The 21200-nt window shown below is 48.6% G+C and overlaps 1 protein-coding gene across 1 annotated transcript in view; it reads right to left on the minus strand.

Moving 5' to 3' along the window:
• The window catches only part of Sdk1 (sidekick cell adhesion molecule 1), a 960116-nt gene that overhangs the window by 177073 nt on the left and 761843 nt on the right, over window positions 1-21200 (minus strand). The window contains exons 18-20 of the mRNA XM_036172523.1: window positions 8051-8166; window positions 5251-5443; window positions 1990-2088 (exon numbers count right to left, since the gene is read on the minus strand). Coding sequence (XP_036028416.1) covers window positions 1990-2088; window positions 5251-5443; window positions 8051-8166 — 408 coding nt within the window. The remainder of the gene's footprint in view (window positions 1-1989; window positions 2089-5250; window positions 5444-8050; window positions 8167-21200) is intronic.

The following is a 21200-nucleotide window of genomic DNA, read 5'->3' on the forward strand; positions in this document are numbered from 1 at the left end:
ATGAGGGGCTCTGGGAGACACAGCTGATCACAGAATATCCCATCCTGAGTAGTGTCTGGGCTAGTTGCCAGGGTCACTGCTAAGACCTCCCAGTGGTAGCGGCCCTGTTGCTGGGACAGTCTGGAACATTCCTTGCCTGTTCCTACCTCACAGGCCAGCTTGGACATCTGGGCACAGCAGAGATCTGGGCAGGGCTCTGACTACAAAAAGACAGATGACATGGGCAAACTCTTAGGGGAGGAAGGGAAGTGGCCAAACCTAATGGGGATCCATGGACTGAGCAGCAGGGTGGTACCCAGGCGGTGGCCAGAGCACACTGCACACATGCTTTTTTTTTTTTTAAAAAAACTTTGTATGTGTTAATATTTGCAGATGTTCATACAGCTGTGTGCAATGCGTTATGTTGAGAAAGGTCTTTCAATAGCCTTCATCTAGCCAATTAAACTAGGCTGGCTGGCCAGAAAGCCCCAAGGATCTACTTGTCTATCTCCCCAACACTGAGGTTACAAATACATGTACCACCACACCTGGCTTTCTAACATAGGTTCTGAGCTTGTGTCCTCGCTGATTGAGGCATGTCCCCAGCCCCACAGGTGTTATTACTAGATGTGTTATTTTTACATTTTTCCATGCACACATATTGAAGTCATTTGGACTAATCATACAGCACTGCTGGGTATTTCTTTGGTCCTGCACTTTAGGAAACCCAATGAGGGCCATGGATGGGGGAGGTGGGGACGTTCCAGGTTGACCAGGAGTGCAGTTTGCACTTACTCCTAGCATGTGATGATACAGAAATGGGTGCACAGTTACCAGAGGCCACTCCTGAGCTGTGCAATCATGGGGACCTCCACCTCCAGAGTCCTTGATGCCCAGATGGGGTAGAGGGCATGAGCAATCATAGAGTGTGACAAGTAGCATGTTGCAGTGTTGAGGAGGAGCCTGGCACTGGGGAGTATTCAGAGCGGCCACTGCTACTGTCCAGGACACTCATGGGGGGGATGGGGGTGGCGGCGCACAGCCCAGCCTAATGGCAGCCACAGGTCACTTCGCCTATCTTATCTCAATATGGCATGTCTGCACAGTTCTTGGACATAGCTCAATGGAAGAACACAAATTTCCTTCAGCAACTTTTGGGAAACCAGGGGATTATTTATTGCCTAGCATTTGGGAGGCCCAAACAGCTTCAATCCATTGTGCCACATAAAGAAACAAGCCAAACACCAAGAGTCTTGTGAAGGTGAGCTGTTTCCCTAGGTCCCTCCCATCTGGGGAAGGGTTTACTGTGAAGGGCCAGTCATGCACAGTTTACCCTGAGCTCAACTCATTGAGATCCAGGGGGCCAAGGGCCCCTTTGAGTCCAGGCTCTTCATCCCTCAGCACGTCCATAGCCTTAGGCTTCCTACTCCAGTGTGGTGGGGCAGGAGCTGTCTGGGATTTGGAGCCAGGAGATCAGGGCCTTGTCCTGGCCTTGCAAGTCATGACAGAAGGTGGAGACGTCAGCACTGTCGTCATTGCCCTACTAGGAGCATTAGATATTGACTGCACACAGTAGGTGTGTTTGCTGAATACAGGTTCTCCCAGCCTTGGTTTCCTTACCTGTAATGTGGCCAGAATATCAGTACAATTCTACATTGCTATGAGAACTGAGCAAAATACACGAGAGAGAGAGAGAGAGAGAGAGAGAGAGAGAGAGAGAGAGAGAGAGAGAGAGAGAGACTGACTGATTCTGGTTGCCCAAGAAGAATTGTGCGGCATCTGAAGCAGAGACTAAACTCCCAGCTCTGAGGCTACTGTCTGCACGAGGAGATAATCCACACCCCCCCCTCACCCCCAGCCTCAGGATAATGACCACCACACATCCAGGAAGACATGTCAGTTACTCCCAGAACTGCGTCCAACGCTTAGTAGCTTTGTTTGACATGGAGGCCACCCCTTCTTGTTAGGGCACACTTCCCCTGTTCCTTTCCAGACAAAAAGGCTGCTTACCCATAATGATGCCGTTTCTCTCCAGGGGCTCCTGCCAGCTGACCTTGAGAGAGGTGTCCAGAATCTCTGTGAAACTCAGGTGCCCCACGGCTCCAGGTTCTAGCAATGAAAAATAAAGACACATTTATTACCACTAGAGCCTGCATTCTCTGATCAGATCAGTGTGGCTAGCTTTAACCGCAGAACGGAAGTGGTGAGACAGGCCAGTGGAAGCCTGTAGGGAAGAATCGCCAGGAGGCACACAGCCCCGATGAGGGGCCGGGGGCTGAGGTGAGCTCTCTGTTCTTGAGTGTGTTACTTTGCCAGCTCCACGCAGACTCACAAGTGAGGTGAAGAAAGTGGCCACAGGAAGTTCAGGTACAACTTCTGTCTTTCTCCCTGATCCAATCCAGTAGGATAATCTGCGTGGTTGGACCTGGAAATCAATTGCTCGCTAGAGTCTTCCATTAAGGGGCTGGGGTGTGGCTCTGTAGTAGAATAACCTGCCTAGATGCCCCCAGTGAGGGGCTGGGCTTTGCAAGAGTACTTGACTAGAATCTCCCAGTGAGAAGAGACAGGAGTCTTGCTTTTATGGCACTCATATACCTTATGGAAGCCAGAAATGGAAGCTAGGGCCAAGGGTTCACCTGACCTAGTTTCTTTTTTCTTTTTCTCCCTCCCTTCCTTCCTTCCTTCCTTCCTTCCTTCCTTCCTTCCTTCCTTCCTTCCTTCTTCTTCTTCTTCTTCTTTTTTTTTTTTTCAAGACAGGGTTTCTCTGTGAAACAGTCCTGCCTGTCCTGGAACTCACTCCGATGAATAGGCTGGCCTCGAACTCACAGACACCCACCTGCCTTTGTCTCCCAAGTGCTAGGATTAAAGGCATACACCACCAGAGCTCTAGTTTCTGAATACTACTCTCCCAAGGGATTTTTCAGGAGCAAGAGAAAGTGCCGGCAGAAGGCCTGCACCATCGCATCCTGCCTAAGAGGAAAAGAAGGTGTCTGGAGAACACAATGCACGTCCCCATACTCCTCTCAGCTGAGGAGCTGCTCTAGCCAGGGAGGGAGCACCCTTCTATCCAAGGCACCTTGCCATGGGCTCCCTTGCAGCCCTGCCGGGAACAGTCCCACTGAGGGCTCCCCTGTGAAGTCAGGGGTCTTGCTTGGCCTGCAGGAGGGGAGGGCCACAGGCTCTTTTCCGGCTCCCCTCAGCCTTGCCTCATAAGCAGCAGCCAGTCCTCTCTCCCTCCTGGAACCATGACGAAGCCCCTACCACAACTTAGGAATTTTCAGACAGGTGCAGCCTGGGAAGCTGCACTCCTGGGGGTGAGAGCAGCGAAGCCTTCAGAGGGGGGCGGAAACGCTGGCAAATGCCACTTCTCTCAGTGGAAGGAGGTAAAATAGCATGGCTGTCAGGGCCACGTCATCCCCCCCCCCCCACAAGCTTCCAGAAAGACATTCTGACGGGTTTTGTGAAGCGGCTTGTTCTTTTGCGATCGATGTAGCAGCGGAGGAGGCTTGCTGCTCCTTTTCTATTCCCAGGGTTTCTGCTTCCTGGATTCTTGCCCGAATGTGCTGTCCTCTAACTCTGCTAATATCTTGGTTTCAATTTATATTCTTTTTCTCTGCTGCGGCCCTCCCCCAGCATGTTACTGTTTCATGGGGCTCTGGAGAAGGCCTACAGCTAGTGAAGCTTATGACTGGGGCCGGAGCCCAAACAAGCTGTACCCCTAGAGTCAATACCTTCTTCATGAGGGCTCAACATCCATCTAAACAGGACAAACAGACCCCCTAAAAATGGTAGTTTAGGGCCAAGGGAGATGCCTCCGTTGAGGATCTGAGTTCTTTTTCCATTTTAGTATATTCATTTCAGTTTTCCAGTTTCATAGACGTGTGTGGCTATATGCATGTTTGTATGTATGGGCTATCAATACACGTGCACAGGTGTGAGTGTGTATGTGTGTGCATGTAGAGGCCCAGGGTTGATGTTAGAATCATCCTCAAGGCTCTTCTAACCTATTCATTGAGGCAAGGCTCTCAATCAAACCCAGAGCTTGCCCATATGGCTAGTCTTACTGGCTGGCTTGATGTGGGGATCCCCAGTCTCTGCCTTCTGAGGCTGGAATCACAGCCAGCCTTAACACTCACCCAGCATTTAGGTGAGGTGTGTCTGGGGATTCCCACTCAGGTCCTCACACTTGCTTGGCCACTGTTTTAACCCCAGGCCCAGGATCTGAGTTCTAGCCCCAGGACCCACTTTTAAAAAGTGGGGTGTCCTATGGGACATAGATCATGCCAGCTCTGAGGAGGAGACAGGTAGGTCCCGGGGCTCCCTGCTCAGCCAGCCCAGCCTAGTGGGTAACTCCAGGTTCATTAAGAGAACCTGTTTCAAAAAATAAATGTGAAGGGATTGAGAAAGATGCTGGACTTCTACTGGACTTCTACACACACACACACACACACACACACACACACACACACACACACCATATAGAAACAGTGAGTCTCAAAATAATATATAATGTATTAGGCTAAAACATGGATCTCAAGTAATTTTGTTGACCACTTTTTTTTTTCCATTTGACATGATATCATGACAGTCTTTCTACAGGTTTTTTGAGCTCCAAAGTTTGTTTTTTAATAACTACAGGATATTTGTGGCATGACCATTTCATTTCTCCCCCAGCTGCTCCCATTTGGGACATCTAATGCTTTTCATTGGATTTCATTATAAATGGCTATCACGAACCTCCACGGACTTATGTGTGTTGTGTTTTTTGAGAAAATGCTTTGCTCCTTATCCCAGGCTAGTTTCAAAGCCACAGTCCTCCTGCCTCAGCCTCCTGAGTGCCAGGATAAGTATACACCACTGTGTCCAGCTAGGAGTCTTCCTGTACATGAACCTGGTGTGTGCCTGTGGTTACTCCCTCAGGAACGTTCACCAGACAATGTATCCTTGTCACTACAGACAGCAGATCAGAGGCTCATGGGAACTGACTGTGTGGAGGTAATGCAAGCCGAAGTCAAGGTCAGATGAGGCCTGATGCAGTCAATCTAATACAACAGGACTGTTCCCACTATTGCTGTCCCAAGAGCACCTGCCTTTGCACAAGGCTCCTCCCACATTCCAAGGGTCACCTGCCATTTTGCCATTTAGGGACACACTGATCTAAGGGGCGTCCTTGTGCCTTCTGCACTGTGACCCAGTGCAGGCAGTGGTGTGACCACCTTCTGAAGACAGATCCTGGGAGGCTAGGCTTCCACACAAGGAGAGGATACTCACTGTCTTCGTGGGTCCACACAAGCTGAGGCGAGCTCGGCGGCCCATCCCCTGGGGTGGTAAAGCACAGGACTGATGTGAAGTAGGCTGTGAACTTCTTCAAGTTTGTTATGTACCCGTGGTGGATTCCGTGGAAGTCGGGGGCAATGGTGACCACAGTGACAATCTCGGGGGCATCTGCTGGCCACGCCAGAAGCTGGTAGGGAAAGAGTTAAAGAAAAGACCCCTTTAAACCGCATTTCTTCACATAACTGTCTATCAAAATTTTAGTTGACAATTAGTATGTCTTTAAAGAAAGTGTAGTCACAATTCAATAAGTCTGTAAATCCCACATAATTTTTTCTCTTTCTCATATTTGGGGATAAAATCCAGGCAAGCACTCTAACTCAGATCCACACCCCAGCCCCTCACTGGGGGATTCTAGGCAGGGGCTCTACCACTGAGCCACACCCCAGCCCCTCACTAGGGGATTCTAGGCAGGGGCTCTACCACTGAGCCACACCCCAGCCCCTCACTGGGGGATTCTAGGCAGATGCTCTACCACTGAGCCACACCTCAGCCCCTCACTGGCTATGTTACTAGGCAATACTCACTGGGGGGTATTTTAGACAAGCACTCTATTGCTGAGCTATATCCTTGTCCACTTTACAGGGTTTTATTAAGTTTCCCAGGCTGGCCTTGAACTTGTGGTTCTCCTGCCTCAGCCTCCCAAGTAGATGAGACAGTAAGGTTTGGCTATAAATCCTGTTATATCTTATAATCTCATTTAAAAAAAGTTGGCTTTAAAATACGTCTCATATATTTTTGTACATTTACACACATATATTTACACATATGAATGAAATGGCTGCTTCTCTTGTTACAGTAATGGACACGCCCTTAAACCTCCACTCTTCTCTTAGGATATTACTAAGCATGGATTTTTTTAATAGTGGGGGGGGGGCAAAGATGACATCATCTGTTAATTCAACTAATTACCATGAGGAGTTAAACACAAATATTTTCTACACTGACTCAAAATGATTCTATAGGAACACTCTTAATGATTTATAGTTTATGTTACACTAGTTTCCTACAGTGGATTTTAGGAGATAGGTTAAAATTTTAAATAAAGGGCATATACAGGGGTTAGGAACACAGAACAACTGGAAGAGAGCTTGGTTAGCACGCAGGAAACCCTGGGTTCTAGCTCAGTACCACATAAACACAACGTGGTGGCATATGCTTGTTGATCCCAGAACTAAGGAGGTAGAAACTGGAATATTAGGAGTTCAAGGCCATATTCAGCCACATTGTTTGTGGCCAGCCTGGTCTACATGAAACACTGTCTTAAAAACAAAACAAGAAATAGCATGTGTGTGTGTGTGTGTGTGTGTGTGTGTGTGTGTGTGTGTGTACATGTGCATGCTTCAGGAAAAGCCACTTTCATGATTTGGCAATGCTGTGTATGAGTTTTAGTCTCTTGACACCATGCATCTCCAGAACTGATTGATTCTGAAAGCCAGTGGGCAGCAGGACACAGAACACATCTGTGTAGATCAAACTGACAAGCCAGCCACCAGACGCACACAGTGTTCTCACCACTCAGACCTGGCAGGGGAGTCAAGAGTGATGGAGTTTTGCACTGATCAGTTACAATTTCCCTTCAAAAGAGCATCTGCCCTTCTATATCTCTGAGGAAGAGGCAGCAGCATGGCACGCTCCTGGCTGGGCCTGCCCTCATCACAGACAAACATGCGTTTGAGGGAGCTGAACCCACATGGGAAAGAAAAATGAACCAAGAGCTAGGGAATGACACCCTTTGAAGCTGAAAGCATCAACGACTCACCCCTCTCCGAAGGGGCTCCCTAAGTCTCCCACATGAGGGGTTAGTGAACCCACTTTTGCACAATGGAGTCAGGCTCAGTCCAAGCAGGAGAAGTTGATGTAAAGGAGAGAAACTATGCCTTTGGAGTGTGCAGCAGAGCCCATCTAACCCGCAACAGAGTCTGCTCACTAATTCAGTTCGGGCAGGGCACCCTGGACCACAAAATGATCTCTTGGCTGAATGGGAGCCTCCCTCTCATGAGTCCCTGCCCTTGTCTCTGTGTTCTGCCTAGAGGATCCCCTTCTAGAAAGAAGTGGTTAGATACAGGCTCACTCCAATCATGCCACATAGATGATGATGATGATGATGATGATGATGATGATGATGATGAGTGTGTATGTGTTTGTGTGTGATGAATGTGTGCACATGGGTACGCTGGTGTGCATGTATATGTGTGCCCATGGGTACCCATTGATGTGGAGGCCAGAGGCTGACCTCGAGTGTCTTCCTCAGTCACCCCCCCCCATCATAGTTTCTGAGGCAGGGCCTCTTACTGAGAACTTGGAGCTTACTCATCCCACTAGGCTTGCTGGCCAGCAAGCCCCAGGGATCTCCTGACTCTACTTCCCTGATGCTGGGATGACAGGGGTGTGCTGCCAAGCATGAACCTTTTAGTTTCAGGGGTTCTGAGGGATCTCAAATCTCTATGCTTGTATGGCAAGCACTTGACTCACTGAGCTGTCTCCCAGCCTTCCCTGAAGCCCACTAATCTGACTAGAGCCCGTTCTCCTGTGCCCTCTTATCAACTGATCATTCAGATTTCTGGCCTGGGATAACCAATTAGACTACGGACAAATGGTGGCCCCACCAAGGTTTCGGTACTCAGCATTTGATGCCCTGAGTTTTCAATGATATAGGAAGGTTGGAACCCAATGTATGATGTGATCAATACTGCCCATGAGTGCCACCTGGAGGTTCCCAAACCAGGCCAGGTACCTTGTATCCCTGGTTGATGCCGTTGATGAACTGCTGGGGCGGCGGGTTCCACAGGAAGTGCACGGTGGTGGAATTCACAGCTTCTGCTTGCACGTTCTGTGGAGGTGCTGTTGGCACTGTTCTCACGTGGAGGTGGAAGGCAGCATCACAAATGGCAGGAGACACCATGGAGAGAAGAGAGAAAAAAGAAACCTTAGTCACCACTCGGGGTCCAACAGCAACCACAGAGCAGATGGGAAGGGAAGGTAATGTCTCCCAAGCGAATCCTCATGTAACGAAGAAGGAGAATTGGGCCATTTCTCATTTTCTGTGTTGCTTCTTTGCGGCAGGGGCAGGAAACTCCATTAGACGACTGTCTCACCCCACAGATGGGCCTTTCCCACAGATCTGAGATGAACAGCACGTGAAACCCTTACTGTTTCCTCAGTTACCCCTATTGCCACCTCAAATCATCACAGCCCAGGCAAGGTTTCATCTGGAGTGGCCTTCCACTGCTATTATGTTCCAAGCTCCCCTGCCCTTTCTGGTTTGTTTTTATTGTTCACTTGACACAACCTGGGAAGAAAGACACTCGATTGAAGAACTACCTGGACTAGATTAGTCTGTGGGGAATTGTCCTGACAGATGATTGATGTTGGAGGGCCCGTCCACTGTGGGCAGCACCATTCCTAAGCAAGTGAACCTGGGTTTTACATTATAAGAAAGCTAGCAAAGTGTGGGCCAGTAAGCAGTGACCCTCTGTGGTTTTTGCCTCTGGTCCCTGCCCTGAATTACTTCCCTCAGTGATGAATTGTGACCTGGAAGTAAAGCCAAATAAACACTTTCCTCTTCTAAGGTGCTCTAGTGATGCTATGGTGTGATGCAGGTTGGCCCTGTGGAGGGCAGGGGCCAACCCCCAGTGTTGTTCCTCTGACCCTGTCCACATTTTTTTAAAGCTTTATTTATCTTTATGTGTATGGGTGTTTTGCCTGCATGTATGTCTGTAGCACGAATCTTAAAGTGTCTTATTAATAAGAACAAACCCAGAGCCAGGTATTGGGGTGAATGCTGGAAGATCAGAGAAGCAGAACAAGCCACAGCCACCTCACCTTGCCAACTCCTCAGCTGATCCTGTTTCCTCAGACTGGAAGCCTCTGAGTCCCTATTCAGAATGGATCTCAGCTGAACTCTGCTGCTCAAAAGCCTGAAAGCTTAACCAGCCTAGTTCCTGTTCCTCACGCCTTATATACCTTTCTGCTTTCTGCCATCACTTCCTGGGATTAAAGGCATGAGTCACCATGCCTGGCTGTTTCCAGTGTGGCTTTAAACTCACAGAGATCCAGACGGATTTCTACTCCAGAATGCTAGGATTAAAGGTGTTAGTGCCACCATTTTCTGGCCTCTATGTCTGTCTAGTGGCTGTTCTGTTCTCTGACCCCAGATAAATTTATTAGGGTGCACGATATATTGGGGAACACAATACCACCACATATGTCTGTGTGCCTGGTGTTCATGGAAGTCAGAGGAGGTGTTGGATTCCCTGGAACTGAAGTTATGGATAGTTCTGAGCTGCCACATGGGTGCTGGGAACCAAATCTGGGTCCTCTGCAAGAACAAGCTCTCTTTACCACTGAGCTCCAGCCCCTTCTACTGGTTTTTGTTGTTGTTTTTTGATGCAGGTTCCCCGAGAGGATTACTTAAGGGGACCTGGAACTTGCTGCGGATTAGACTAAGCAGGCTAGCCAGTGAGCCCCAGGGACCTACCTTTCTGTTTCCCCAACACTGGGATTGTAAGTATGTGTTTCCATGTCTGGTTTTTTTTTTTTAAAGTGGGTTCTGGGGGTCACATTCAGGTCTTTGTGCTTCTTAAGGCAAGCACTTTACGGAATAAGCTACTGTCCCAGCTGCCCATGAAATTCAGAGGAGGACATGGTTTATTTGACTTTACTTCCAGGTCACAGTTCATCATGGAGGGAAGTTACTCAGGCAGAGACTGGAGGCAAAAACCATGGAGGAACACTACTTACTGGCTTGTTCACTGGCTCAAAACCATCACACTCCTCCTATGGGTATTACTATTCATTCATGCACAAAGATCTGTAGGCAACTACAGAATGCTAAGGCTGGGAGAATGTCTTTCCCTGGGAAGACAGCACCAACTGATTATTCAAAACCAAATGGTTAGCCCCGCCCCCAAACACACCTACTAGTAATGTACACACTGAGCAGGGTGTACTTAGGTGTTTAGGAATAGATATAAATATATACATGTATGTAACAACAATTGATAAAAAGGCGAGGCATACATTTGAAAGAAAGCAAGGACAGGCATTTATGGGGGGATTTGGAGAGAGGAAGGGAATGAGTAATTATATTATTATCTTGAAAAGTAAAAGAAAAAAATCTAAGAGAAAACTACTTTTGGTTTTGCATCACTTCTTTCTTACGTTCACTGAACATCTGTTGAGTTCAGGGATGCCCAATGGGACACCTGCCCTAGGAGGATGCTCCTGGTATGTTGAGCAGGGTAGAACATTCGTGTGGATCTGGACTGCCAACTTGATTGGACTGAGAAGTTGGGAAAGCCCACCCTACTTGTGTCTGTGAGTGTGTTTCCAGGTTCCCAGAGATTACTTAAGGGGAGGCTGCCTGCCCTGTTGTGGGCAGCATCAGCCCCAAGGCCAGGAGTCTAGATAACAAAATGGGAAGGCGTGAGCCTGCTGCTGCAGGTGTGGTCCCTCTGCTTCCCAGCCCCCGTGATGCCAGGCCTCACCAATCAGAAACAATGGTACCATCTGACCATGGACTGTAACCACTCAGCCTAAATAAAGTTTTCCTCCTTTGAATATTTTCAAATTTTAAAATGGCATATATTTATTTGGGAGGAGCCACGTGAGTACCTCTGGGATTATGTGGAGGTCAGAGACAACCTGTGGGAGTCAGGTCTCTTATCATGTGGATTCTGGGGTCATCAGGCTTGGCAGCAGGTGCATGTAGTTGAGGACGCATCACGCCAGCACCATTTTCCCAGCACCTCTGAACTGCTTTTGTCAGACATTTGTGTGTTGCATTTTTGTCAGGAAGACAGCAACAACAACACTATATATATATATATTCTAGAAGCTTTTTGGGGGATGGCTTTTGGAAGAAAGGTAGACTTTGAGAGGAAGCTGGCACTCCTGCCTGGGGAAGAATGGAGTCCTGGGGGCAGGGTGTGGTTAGGAAGTGGTGTGGGCTAAGAAAGTGAATGGACCCACTTGCACAAGGACACAAATGCCCAGCACAGTGGCCGCTCTTACGTATGGTGGGCCACAAAGACAGGCAAGCTTCCTGAGAAAGGCTAGTGTTTCCAGGAGCCCAGTGCTGGTGTCCTTCAAACAGAGATGACCCAACTCACTGGACTGTCAGTTCTCTTATGGTAGAAAGGACACCCTGCTCTTTAGGACTTCGTTTCCACAGGGAGGCACAGAAACCAAAAGGATCCTTAGGGTCCAGGTAAAGAAGAACGAACACACAAGCATCTCCTGTCACACAGGGTGGGGACATGGTCCTGTTAAGGATGGCAGCCTAGAGCTGGGGGTGTGGCTCAGTGGGCGGAGCACTGCCTAGTATGCATGAAGCCCTGGGTTAGATCATCCTGTCTCAAACAAACAAAACAAACGAACAAACCAAAAAGTAACTCCATCGCCACAGCTCTTCTTCATCATCTCATGCAGAGATGGAAGAATTTAGAATTCATCACATCGCTCAGTTGACTCTTCCAGTCCATGTTTTCTTTCCATCACCCTTGACCACAGCCTTCCATCCACACACCAATTTCCCTTTCAGCACCACGTGAATCTTGTGAATTAAAAATAGTCCCAAGGACAGCTGTCTGGATGGAGAGGCCTGAAAGGACCATCAGAACCACCGAGAAAAGAAAATCCTGGAACAATGGAATTGTGACTCCTCTAAAGCCCACGGAGACCTGAAGAGGTCTGGTGGCCACACATTCTGAAATGCAAGGGAAAACAAGGACTGCTCAGAGAGAGAGAGAGGAGGGAGAGAGGGGGTGGGAAGGAGAGGAGGAGAGGCCAAGTAAGGGGGGTGAAGGAAGAGGAGAGCAGGAGGGGGAGATAAAAGGAGAGAAGAGGGAAGAGGAGGAAGAAAGAGTGGGAAACAGAGTGGAGGGGAAGGGAGGGGAGGGGAGGGGAGGGGAGGGAGGGGAGGGAGGGAGGGGAGGGGAGGGGAGGGGAGGGAGGGAGGGAGGGAGGGGAGGGGAGGGGAAGGAGGGAGGGGAGGGGAGGGGAGGGAGGGAGGGGAGGGGAGGGGAGGGAGGGAGGGAGGGAATGGTCAGTGTACAACTGAACTAGGAAAATACACTAAGACAGCTAAAGGCGACTCTTCAGGAGCTTTAGATGGGAAAACAAGGATGCTTCACACACAGAGGAACAAGGGTGAGATGTGTTGGTGTTTCCCAGAAGAACCCCACCGGGCATTTGAGGAAATAATTAGACAATTCTAAATCATTACCCAGACACTCAAATAAATAAATAAATAACATCACAGACAAGAAAGGAGAGCCGCAGACAACTATCCCTCATGGATACAAGTTCAAAACACAATCAAGAAGGCACTAAGAGATCAAATTTAGCAGTACACCACAGGTATAAGGTAGCCCTATCTGGTGGGATTTATCTCAAACAAGAGTGGCCACTATTTGACTACCAATCACCACAAAGTACCAAAGCAACTGAATAAAGAAAACCAAATCTTAATAGGGTTAGAAAAAGCATTTGATAAATTTCAAGATCTAATCACGATAATAATAATGATTTAAAAAGCCCCACCTCCCTGAACGAGTAGGAATTTAAAAGAACTTGGCAAACTGGGTAAAGGGCATCTATAGTGCACCTGTGACTGTGATCTCATTTGAGATGAGTACCTGAGAGATGCTTCCCTGAGATCAGGGACAAGGGAGGATGGAAGACATCCTGGCTGGCTTTTCTATTCTGCAAGTCCGGACGGGCAAAGCCAAGAAAATGGGAAGAGGTAAACCGGCAGGGGAGGAGGTGCTCTCTACCTCTGGGCGATAGGACTGTCTACACTGAAAATCCACATCATCTCAAGAGAGCTCAGAGAGGACTGCAAGATGGCAGCCTGCAAGGTCAAAGCTCAGGAGTCAATTCTGTTTCTGAATGTAAGCAAGAAGTAACTGGAAATTGAAATTTAAAAATTAGTTCCATTTGGGGAGCTGGGAGATGGCTCAGTTGATAAAGAACTTGTTGTACAGAGTATGAGAGCCTGGGTTAAGAGCTCCAGAACCCACATTAAGGGGGTGGGAGGATCTCTAGCCAGCCAGCCTAGGCAAACTAATGAGCTCCAGGCCAGGGAGAGACCCTGTCTCAAAAACACAAAGTAGACCCTGTGCTGAGGAATGATTCCTAAGGTTGATCTCTGGCCTTTACACGTATGTTCACACACATGTCACCCCTTGCCCCGTCATACACACACACAGTCAGTCCCATTTAAAGTAGCAATGAAAACATGAAGTAGATATAAACCTAGCAATGTGTTAGATCTATAATCTGGAAGTTACATAAGCCACTTAAATACAAACTCTAAATAAACAGCCTGGGAGAATACTGATGGACTGGAAGATCAGGCAGGCCAGGGGCTGTTCTACAAAGAGGTCCACAAGTCAATGTGAGCCCATCAAACACACAGCCAGGTACTCCTCCTAGACTGAAAAGGCAATTTTCCATTCTCAGGGGCAAACGAGGGAACTAGAATACCCAAACCTATTTTGAAGATAAAAAAAAAAAAAGGACAAACTTCACCACATAATTAAAGATGGTGTGAATCTATAATAACTAAAATATATAGACACTGGGAAACATGAATACAATGTCAATACCACAGAGAGGAATCTGGAAATGAGTCACCCAGGTACCAACTAGTGTTCCGAACAGCACACACGATTCTGCAAAATCTGGACACTCCTATCAAAATATAAAGGGGACTTCCAGCTAGACCTCACTCTGGTAGGAAAACTCACTCAGGGTGGATCACGGGCTTCAGGGCAAACCTGTCACTCTCAAGCTTCTAGGAAAGACTGCTGTGTCACTGGACTAGGCGATAACACGCAGGAATGGTGGCCCCTGGGTTCTTCTGTGAGATGAGCCAGAACTGAAGCCTGCACAGGCTATGTGGAGTGTACATGGCAGCTTCAGTCTCCCCTCCCCCCAAATCCCAAGCACCCTGGTTTATGGGGGGACAATGGTCCGGACCCCTGGGGTGACAGTTACTACTGATTATCAAGTGGACAGGATCTGCCATCACCTGGGAGAGGTGCCTCTGGGCATGGCTGTGAGAGAGTTTCTAGACTGTGTTTACTGCTGTGGGAGGAGCCAACCTCTATGTGGGCAGTGCAGTCCCAGGGGTCCTGGACTGAATAAACAAAGAGAAAGTCGGCTGAGCACCAGCATCCACCTCCCTCTGCTTCCTGACTGTGAACGCAGTGTGACCGGCTGCCTCACACTCCTGTCACCATGCCTCTCCCACAGTGATGGAGGGTGGGCACCCTCAAACTGTGAGCCCAAGTCAACCCTTCCTTAAGCTGCTTTTCTCAGAGTATTTTTTAATCACAGAAACAGGAAGAACAACCAATACACATGGGGCGAAACATTGTCCAGCAACAAATGGAACCATCTGTTTTCACACATGAACACATGTGACCCCTGAATACATTGTACTGGAATCCCGGTACTTGGGATGGGGGAGGTAGGAGAATCAAGAGTTCAGGCAAGCCTCAGCTACACAGTAAGGCTACATGGAACCCTGTCCCCAAACAAACAACAAATCACATGCATCGCACTGCTGGAAAGGAGCCAGTTCAAAAGACACCATATTGAATTCCTTCTTCTACTTGTTAGTCAATCCAAACTCCTAGGAGAGAAGACAAGCGGCCGCTGGGGATGGGGTCTGAACACAAAGGGGCAGGACTGGAAGCTGAGATCACGTGAGACCCGGTGTCAACCACTGTAGTGACTGCGGATTGAAAATGCATGTCTAAAATGTGACGCTGTATACCACTGAAGGGAAATTATAGCACTAGTTATCTCAAACATATCAATAAGTCTGCAATAAAAACATTGAGAAAAGAGACTCTGTGAGTGAATGAGTGTGTGTGTGTGTGGTGTGGTATGGTGTGGTGTGTTGTGGTGTGTGTGTGTGTGTGTGTGTGTGTGTGTGTGTGTGTGTGTGTGAAGGAAAGATGTGGTTGTTTCTCAGGTGCTGGGCACTCTGTTTTTTGAGACAGGGTCTCTCATTGGCCTGGAGTAGCCAGGAAGTCTAAGTTGGCTGATCCCTGAGGCACCAGAGAGAGCTTGGATTACAAGTGTGAGCCATCAATCCTGGTTGGGTGTTTAGGTCAGCATGGGTTCTGGGGTACAAAACTCAGGTCCTCGTGCTTACACAGCAACTGAGTCATCCTGCCCCTAGAGAAGAGATTCATGTCCACAATGGTGATGGGATGGTTGGACATCCTTTCTGGAAGTCTGCGGAGGCAGGGGGCATGTGTGAAGTCCACAGACTCTGTGCTGGAGAAGCCACACATGTGCTGTTGTGGGCAGTCCTTAAGGAGCTTTTCTTGCCACTGCCAATACAGCACAGAAGCTACCTCTAGCTGCCACTTAACTGAATGAGTGACACTTCTAATACTAGGATCCGCCTGTCCAAAGTGCTGCTGACTCCTGACCCAGAAATCCCAGGCATACGATAGATGGTTAGTGCTTCAGACCTCTATGTTTGGCGCCGCTCTACATGTAGCCACGGAAACAAGGTCAATGCGGGGCTGGGGAGGCGCCTGGTGGTTACAGGGTTTGCTGTGTGAGCATGAGGACTGGTCTGGATCCCAAGTACTCATGTAAATGGAGGGTGGGCTTGGCAGCTTGCCTGTATTCAAGCCTTGGCAGGCAGAGACAGGGGATCCCAGAGTAAGCAGGCTAGCCCGATTGGTGAGTTCTGGGTTTGAGTGAGAGCCCTGCCTCAGTGAATAAGATGGAAGAGTGGTGGGGGATGATTGCCAGCATCTACCTTGGACTTCCATGTGCATGTAAAAAATGTGCACATACTACACACACACACACACACACACACAGACACACACAGACACACAGACACATACACACACACAGACACAGACACACACAGACACAGACACACACACACACAGACACACAGACACACACACACAGACACAGACACAGACACACACACACACAGACACACACACACAGACACACACACACACACACAGAAGAAGGAAAACAAAATAAAAATGAAACAAGGTGTGTGTTGAAAGAAAAATAAAAGAGGAAAGGAGGAAGAACAAAGGGTGAGGAAAGAAGAGTTGGGGACTCGGGTCCCCCTAAAGCTCATGCGCTAAAGGGTCCCTTCGGAATATGTTTATTTCTGCCAGGCTGGTAACACTAGAAGGGAAGGGTCCCCGAGGCTGTTCTTAAACCTTCACTCCCAGTCCCTTCTTTTCTGCCCCTTTGCCTTCCCAGGCTGCCGTAAGGAGGTGACCAGCTCTGCTCCATCACACACTCCACCCCGATGTGTTCTGTCTCACGATGACCCAGGACACCACAGTCAAGCTACCGTGGGTTGAAAGCAGGCGCTGAAGTAACCCTTCCCCCCCTCGGCCGACTTTGTCCACGTTTCTGTCCCTGCGATGGAAATGGGACTCCCTCAGCTCTATGCTCCACCGCAGTCTGGGTGACTCGGCTCCAGCATTCCATCAGCCCCAGTTACTGCCTGTGCAGTTCCGGCATGCTTTCCTGCCACATGTTCCCCTCTCTAAAATAAGCCAAGGAGCAGATGTTCCATAACTGCGTTTGGCATCATTTAAGTAAGAGTCATTTCCTGAAGTTTCAAGATGGTGTTTGCACCTTCACTTTTGAATCCCTGTCAGGTGGGGAAGTCCTGTCCTTCATCCCAGTCAGGGCCTCTCCAAGCCTCAGGAAGGACTCAGAGCATCAAGCACTAGGGAGGACTTCCCTTGGTTGAGCCAACAAGGAAACTGCTTCCGGTCTGTGAATGTTAATTTTGGTTGTCAAGTGTGTCTGGGATGAACTAAGAAACACACCTCTAGGTAAGTCTATGAGGACATGTCCTTGAAGAATTAACAAGATGAGGGAAGATCCAGGGCGGACAGCTTCTGGAGGCCACTCAGACCTAAAGTCATGTGAGGGAATAGCTGCTGTTTTTGCCTGCCTGCCTTCGCTTCTTGCTGGTGAGTGCATCTACTTTGTGGTTCCCTCCACCAATGCTCTAGCCAACCCTTGCTACATCAGAACCCAGTTATTTGTCCTTCCAACAGGACTAGAGACCAGATGTTCTCCAGGAATCCTTCAGGCCTTCAGTGACAGGTGAGGACCACTGAGACCTCCATCTTCATGGGCTAGGTGGCTCCTGGGTTGTGAGCCTCTTCAGTGTGCAGACAGCCATTGTTATATCAGTATCTAATAAATGCTGTTTGTCATATACATTCATTCTGTTGCTTCTGTTCCTCTAGAGAGCCCTCACATGTACACCTTTTCTCCTTGTTACACAAAATCTTGAGTCATAGTAAAATAAGGAACCAAATAAAGCAATCCTTTCACCCGAGCTACCTGCCTCCAGAGCCACAGCATCCCATACGCTGGCTCTGCCTCTCTATCCGCAGTCCTGGATGGACGCCTGTGTCACCCTGGGCTTTATTAAAACATCACCCATTCTTCTGGGTTTCTTGTGTTCCCAGATCTTTGGCTTCTTTCTCTCTTAATCATTGTCATTAGAAATGACTCATATATTTGAGGACAATGGAGCTAAAAATTCCCTCAAGAAGGACAAGAAAAGAGCTGTAGCCAGTAAGTCCTTCCAGGCAGTGTTTCCAAAGGAGAGAATGGCTGCGGAGGAAGAGGTCTTCATCAACGAGATGACTTCATCCTGGCCCGTCTGGGGAACAGACAGGCTTTGGTCCATAGCTCTGGAAGAGTAAGGGCTGCACCCTGTATTTTGCAGAGCTGGCTGCCTTCCAGCCTAGCACTCCTCTTAGACTTCCTGATGGGGGCTGCCACCTCCTACTGCTCAAAGTAAGACCAGTGAGGACATTTTCTCAAGATCTGTACTCTAAAGGGCAGTCCTTGAAGCGAACTCAGCCTGCAGAAGTGACAGGTGTTAGGCTCTTTTCTGGTTTATGCTGAAAAAAACAAAACAAAAAAACAAACAACAAAAACCAGAGGGGGCGGGTGGGGCATGGTGGTACACGCCTTTAATCCAGCACTTGGGAGATAGGTGGATCTCTGTGAGTTTGAGGCTAGCCTGGTCTACGTGAGGGCAGCATTTCACTCTGCCCAGCCCCGGGTCTGTTCTCAGTGTTAAACTACACATGGCCCACACCCCTGTGTAACCATTCCTGTTCACAGACCCAAACACAAGAAGCTCTGCCATGTCAGGGCACTTAGATAAGGTAGCTAATGGGGGAAAGGCAGAGCCAGAGGACCAGCTTTAGATGAGAGTGAAGGGTGGTGAGGCCATGGAAATGTCTGAGGGGATGAAGACGGTGGCTGTGACTTCCACCAGCGGTAGGGTTCTCGAGGTGAAGGAAGAAGAGGCTGGACAGGGCCGAATGGTCCTCCATGGTGCCTGGGGTGGGTCGTGTGGGCCATGGGGCACCAATGCCATATAGCATGTGGCACACCTTGCTTCCAGCTACTCTGAATATTGAAACCGGAGAAGTCACATTTGTGAGCTCTAGGCAGGCAACGCGGGCGAGTAAATGAAAAAGGCCAGTGTGAATGCTGTAGCTCCAACATTCTAAGACCCAGCCCTGGCCTCGCTGGACAGCTGGGCACTAAGTATTCACGGAAAAAAGAGGTGACGAGGGTGAACACTCTATCGGTGTCCTGTGACAAGCAGCACTGCAACAAACTGGCCTTCTTCCCCCAGACCAGTGATGTGAGATTACAAACTGATTTCCATAGGAAAATCCATGAGGTCACCTGCTAAGTTAGAATCTTCCAGAAAACTTATTTCAACTTCAGACTTTGATTGACACGTAATGAACTCAATTTCATCTCTGGTAATCGCCTGCTTGTGCACCATGTGCACATCTATGTCCATATGCATTTGAGCACGTGTGTATGCACACACACACACACACACACACACACACACACACACACACACCTGCATGTTCATAGCTATGTGTCTATACACGTCTCTGACCCATGCATGGTGGCCTCTTGCCACTCAGATAGGTCCTCTCTTTACATTAATGTAAAGATTCAAGGTTCTAGCCTTCATGGAGCCGAGAGTCCAGCGGGAGAAGCAAATGCTTAGGACTCTGAATGCTACATGCTGCCAAGTAGGGAAGCAGGGATTTCCTTAGGAATGATCCTAAGGAGGGGTCATTCCTGAGACAGATCATTAAGTAAAAACTGCTAAATTTAAAACAAGACTCCAATATGGATGCTCACTAAGCACCGTGGTGTTGGCTGTCTCACAAAGTGACAAGAATCAGACTCTGGCAAATAATGCCACTCCTGTGCATTCAGAGTCAGAGGTACAAGCTGCCTTGATGAGGATGTCCAAACAGTTTTGCAGATTGGAGAAGGAGGCATTGTAGGGACTCCTACCCTACCCTAAGTTCTCATCCAGGAGTCCACAGCAGCCCCACTCAGCACCCCAGTGTTAACTCCTTAGACACAGCTTCCTTAACCCACAAGCCCCTTTGCTCTTCTGCAGTATATTGTAATATTTGTGTGTGTGTGTGTGTGTGTGTGTGAGAAAAATCTTATGTAGCCCAGGCTGGCCTTGACCCTCCTGCCCCCACCTCCTGAGTGCTGGGATTTTAGGTGAACATTGCCACACCCAGTTTATTCTCTGCTGTACACCCTAAAGGTTTTTTTCCCCTACTCTGTCTCCTGGACACTCATTACTCACAAGTACACACAGCAAAGAGACTATTTCCAACTCTCAAACTTCTAGCCTGGGGCTGCCATGCCGGGCCTTTCTCATGCTCACTGCTGGCTCGAGCTCCCCTCTGAGGAACTGGGTTTTTTCCCCATCATCCCTATGCTAGCAGGGCTGACGTTCATACTCCACAAGGCATCATTGAGTCACCAGGGTGGCACAGCATGGTGATCAACTGATCAGCAAACTTGTCCTTTTCCAAGGGAGGTTAAGATCAGAGTCAAAAGCACCCTTAAGTCTACAATTCCCAAGTCTTTTGATGGAGTTGTGGAACACTGTCCTCTGAACACCACCACCACCACATCTGTATCAGAGCAGCTGTGACTCCCGAGAGATGCTCTAGATGGGGCCTGTTGGCATCCCCTTGTAGAGGGTAGGATGGGAAGGCTATTACCCCTCATCTGAGATTCTGGCTAATCCCTCCTGCAACCTCCTCCCAGCTGTACACAACTCTGCCCCACCCTGCTGCACATAGTCCTGGGTCCCAGAAGGAGCTGTATATAAAGTGTCGAAGGGTGACTGAAGGCATCAGGTCACCCCACTTACACAGCTATAGGAAAGCTGTCACCTATAGGGGGGTAGCTCTGGGGCCTGCCATGGTCCTGTAAGTGACCCCTCACCCATGTTCTGTTAGTAGACCTAATCAATTCATCAATTCCCCAAGCTAGACTAGGGTGGGATCATTACTTTGGCCTGTTGCTGGCATGCTTGTGGGGTAGGTAGATATTGGTTTGTGTCTTGTCAGGCAGAGTTGACACAATAGATAGTGACTGTGATCAAGACAGGTCTCCTCCCATCCCCCAGGGACACCATCACATCTAACTGTGACATTTCAAGTTACTCTGCTACAGCACATTTCCCGTTTCCTCCATGAATCTAACAAAGTAATTCATTTTTGACTTCTGACTCTGGAGTGGGATTGAGGACAGACACTTTAGCTGCGACCCTCACAGTCCTCAGATTGTCTCCATTTCCTCTGAGTCGCTGTCCAAAAATGAATGTTGGATGTTGCTGCCAGAGCCATGTTCTAAGTATTGATCTATCAAGCCAATGGCTCTTAGGGTATCGTTCAACATGGGAATTCATCTAAAAACTGCCACCCAATCTCTACTTCATCTTATCTGCAGGGTGCTCACGGATGAATTAATGAGTGAATGAATGAAATTAGGGT

The sequence above is a fragment of the Onychomys torridus genome, chromosome 22, assembly GCF_903995425.1.
Source record: "Onychomys torridus chromosome 22, mOncTor1.1, whole genome shotgun sequence".
NCBI lineage: Eukaryota > Metazoa > Chordata > Mammalia > Rodentia > Cricetidae > Onychomys > Onychomys torridus.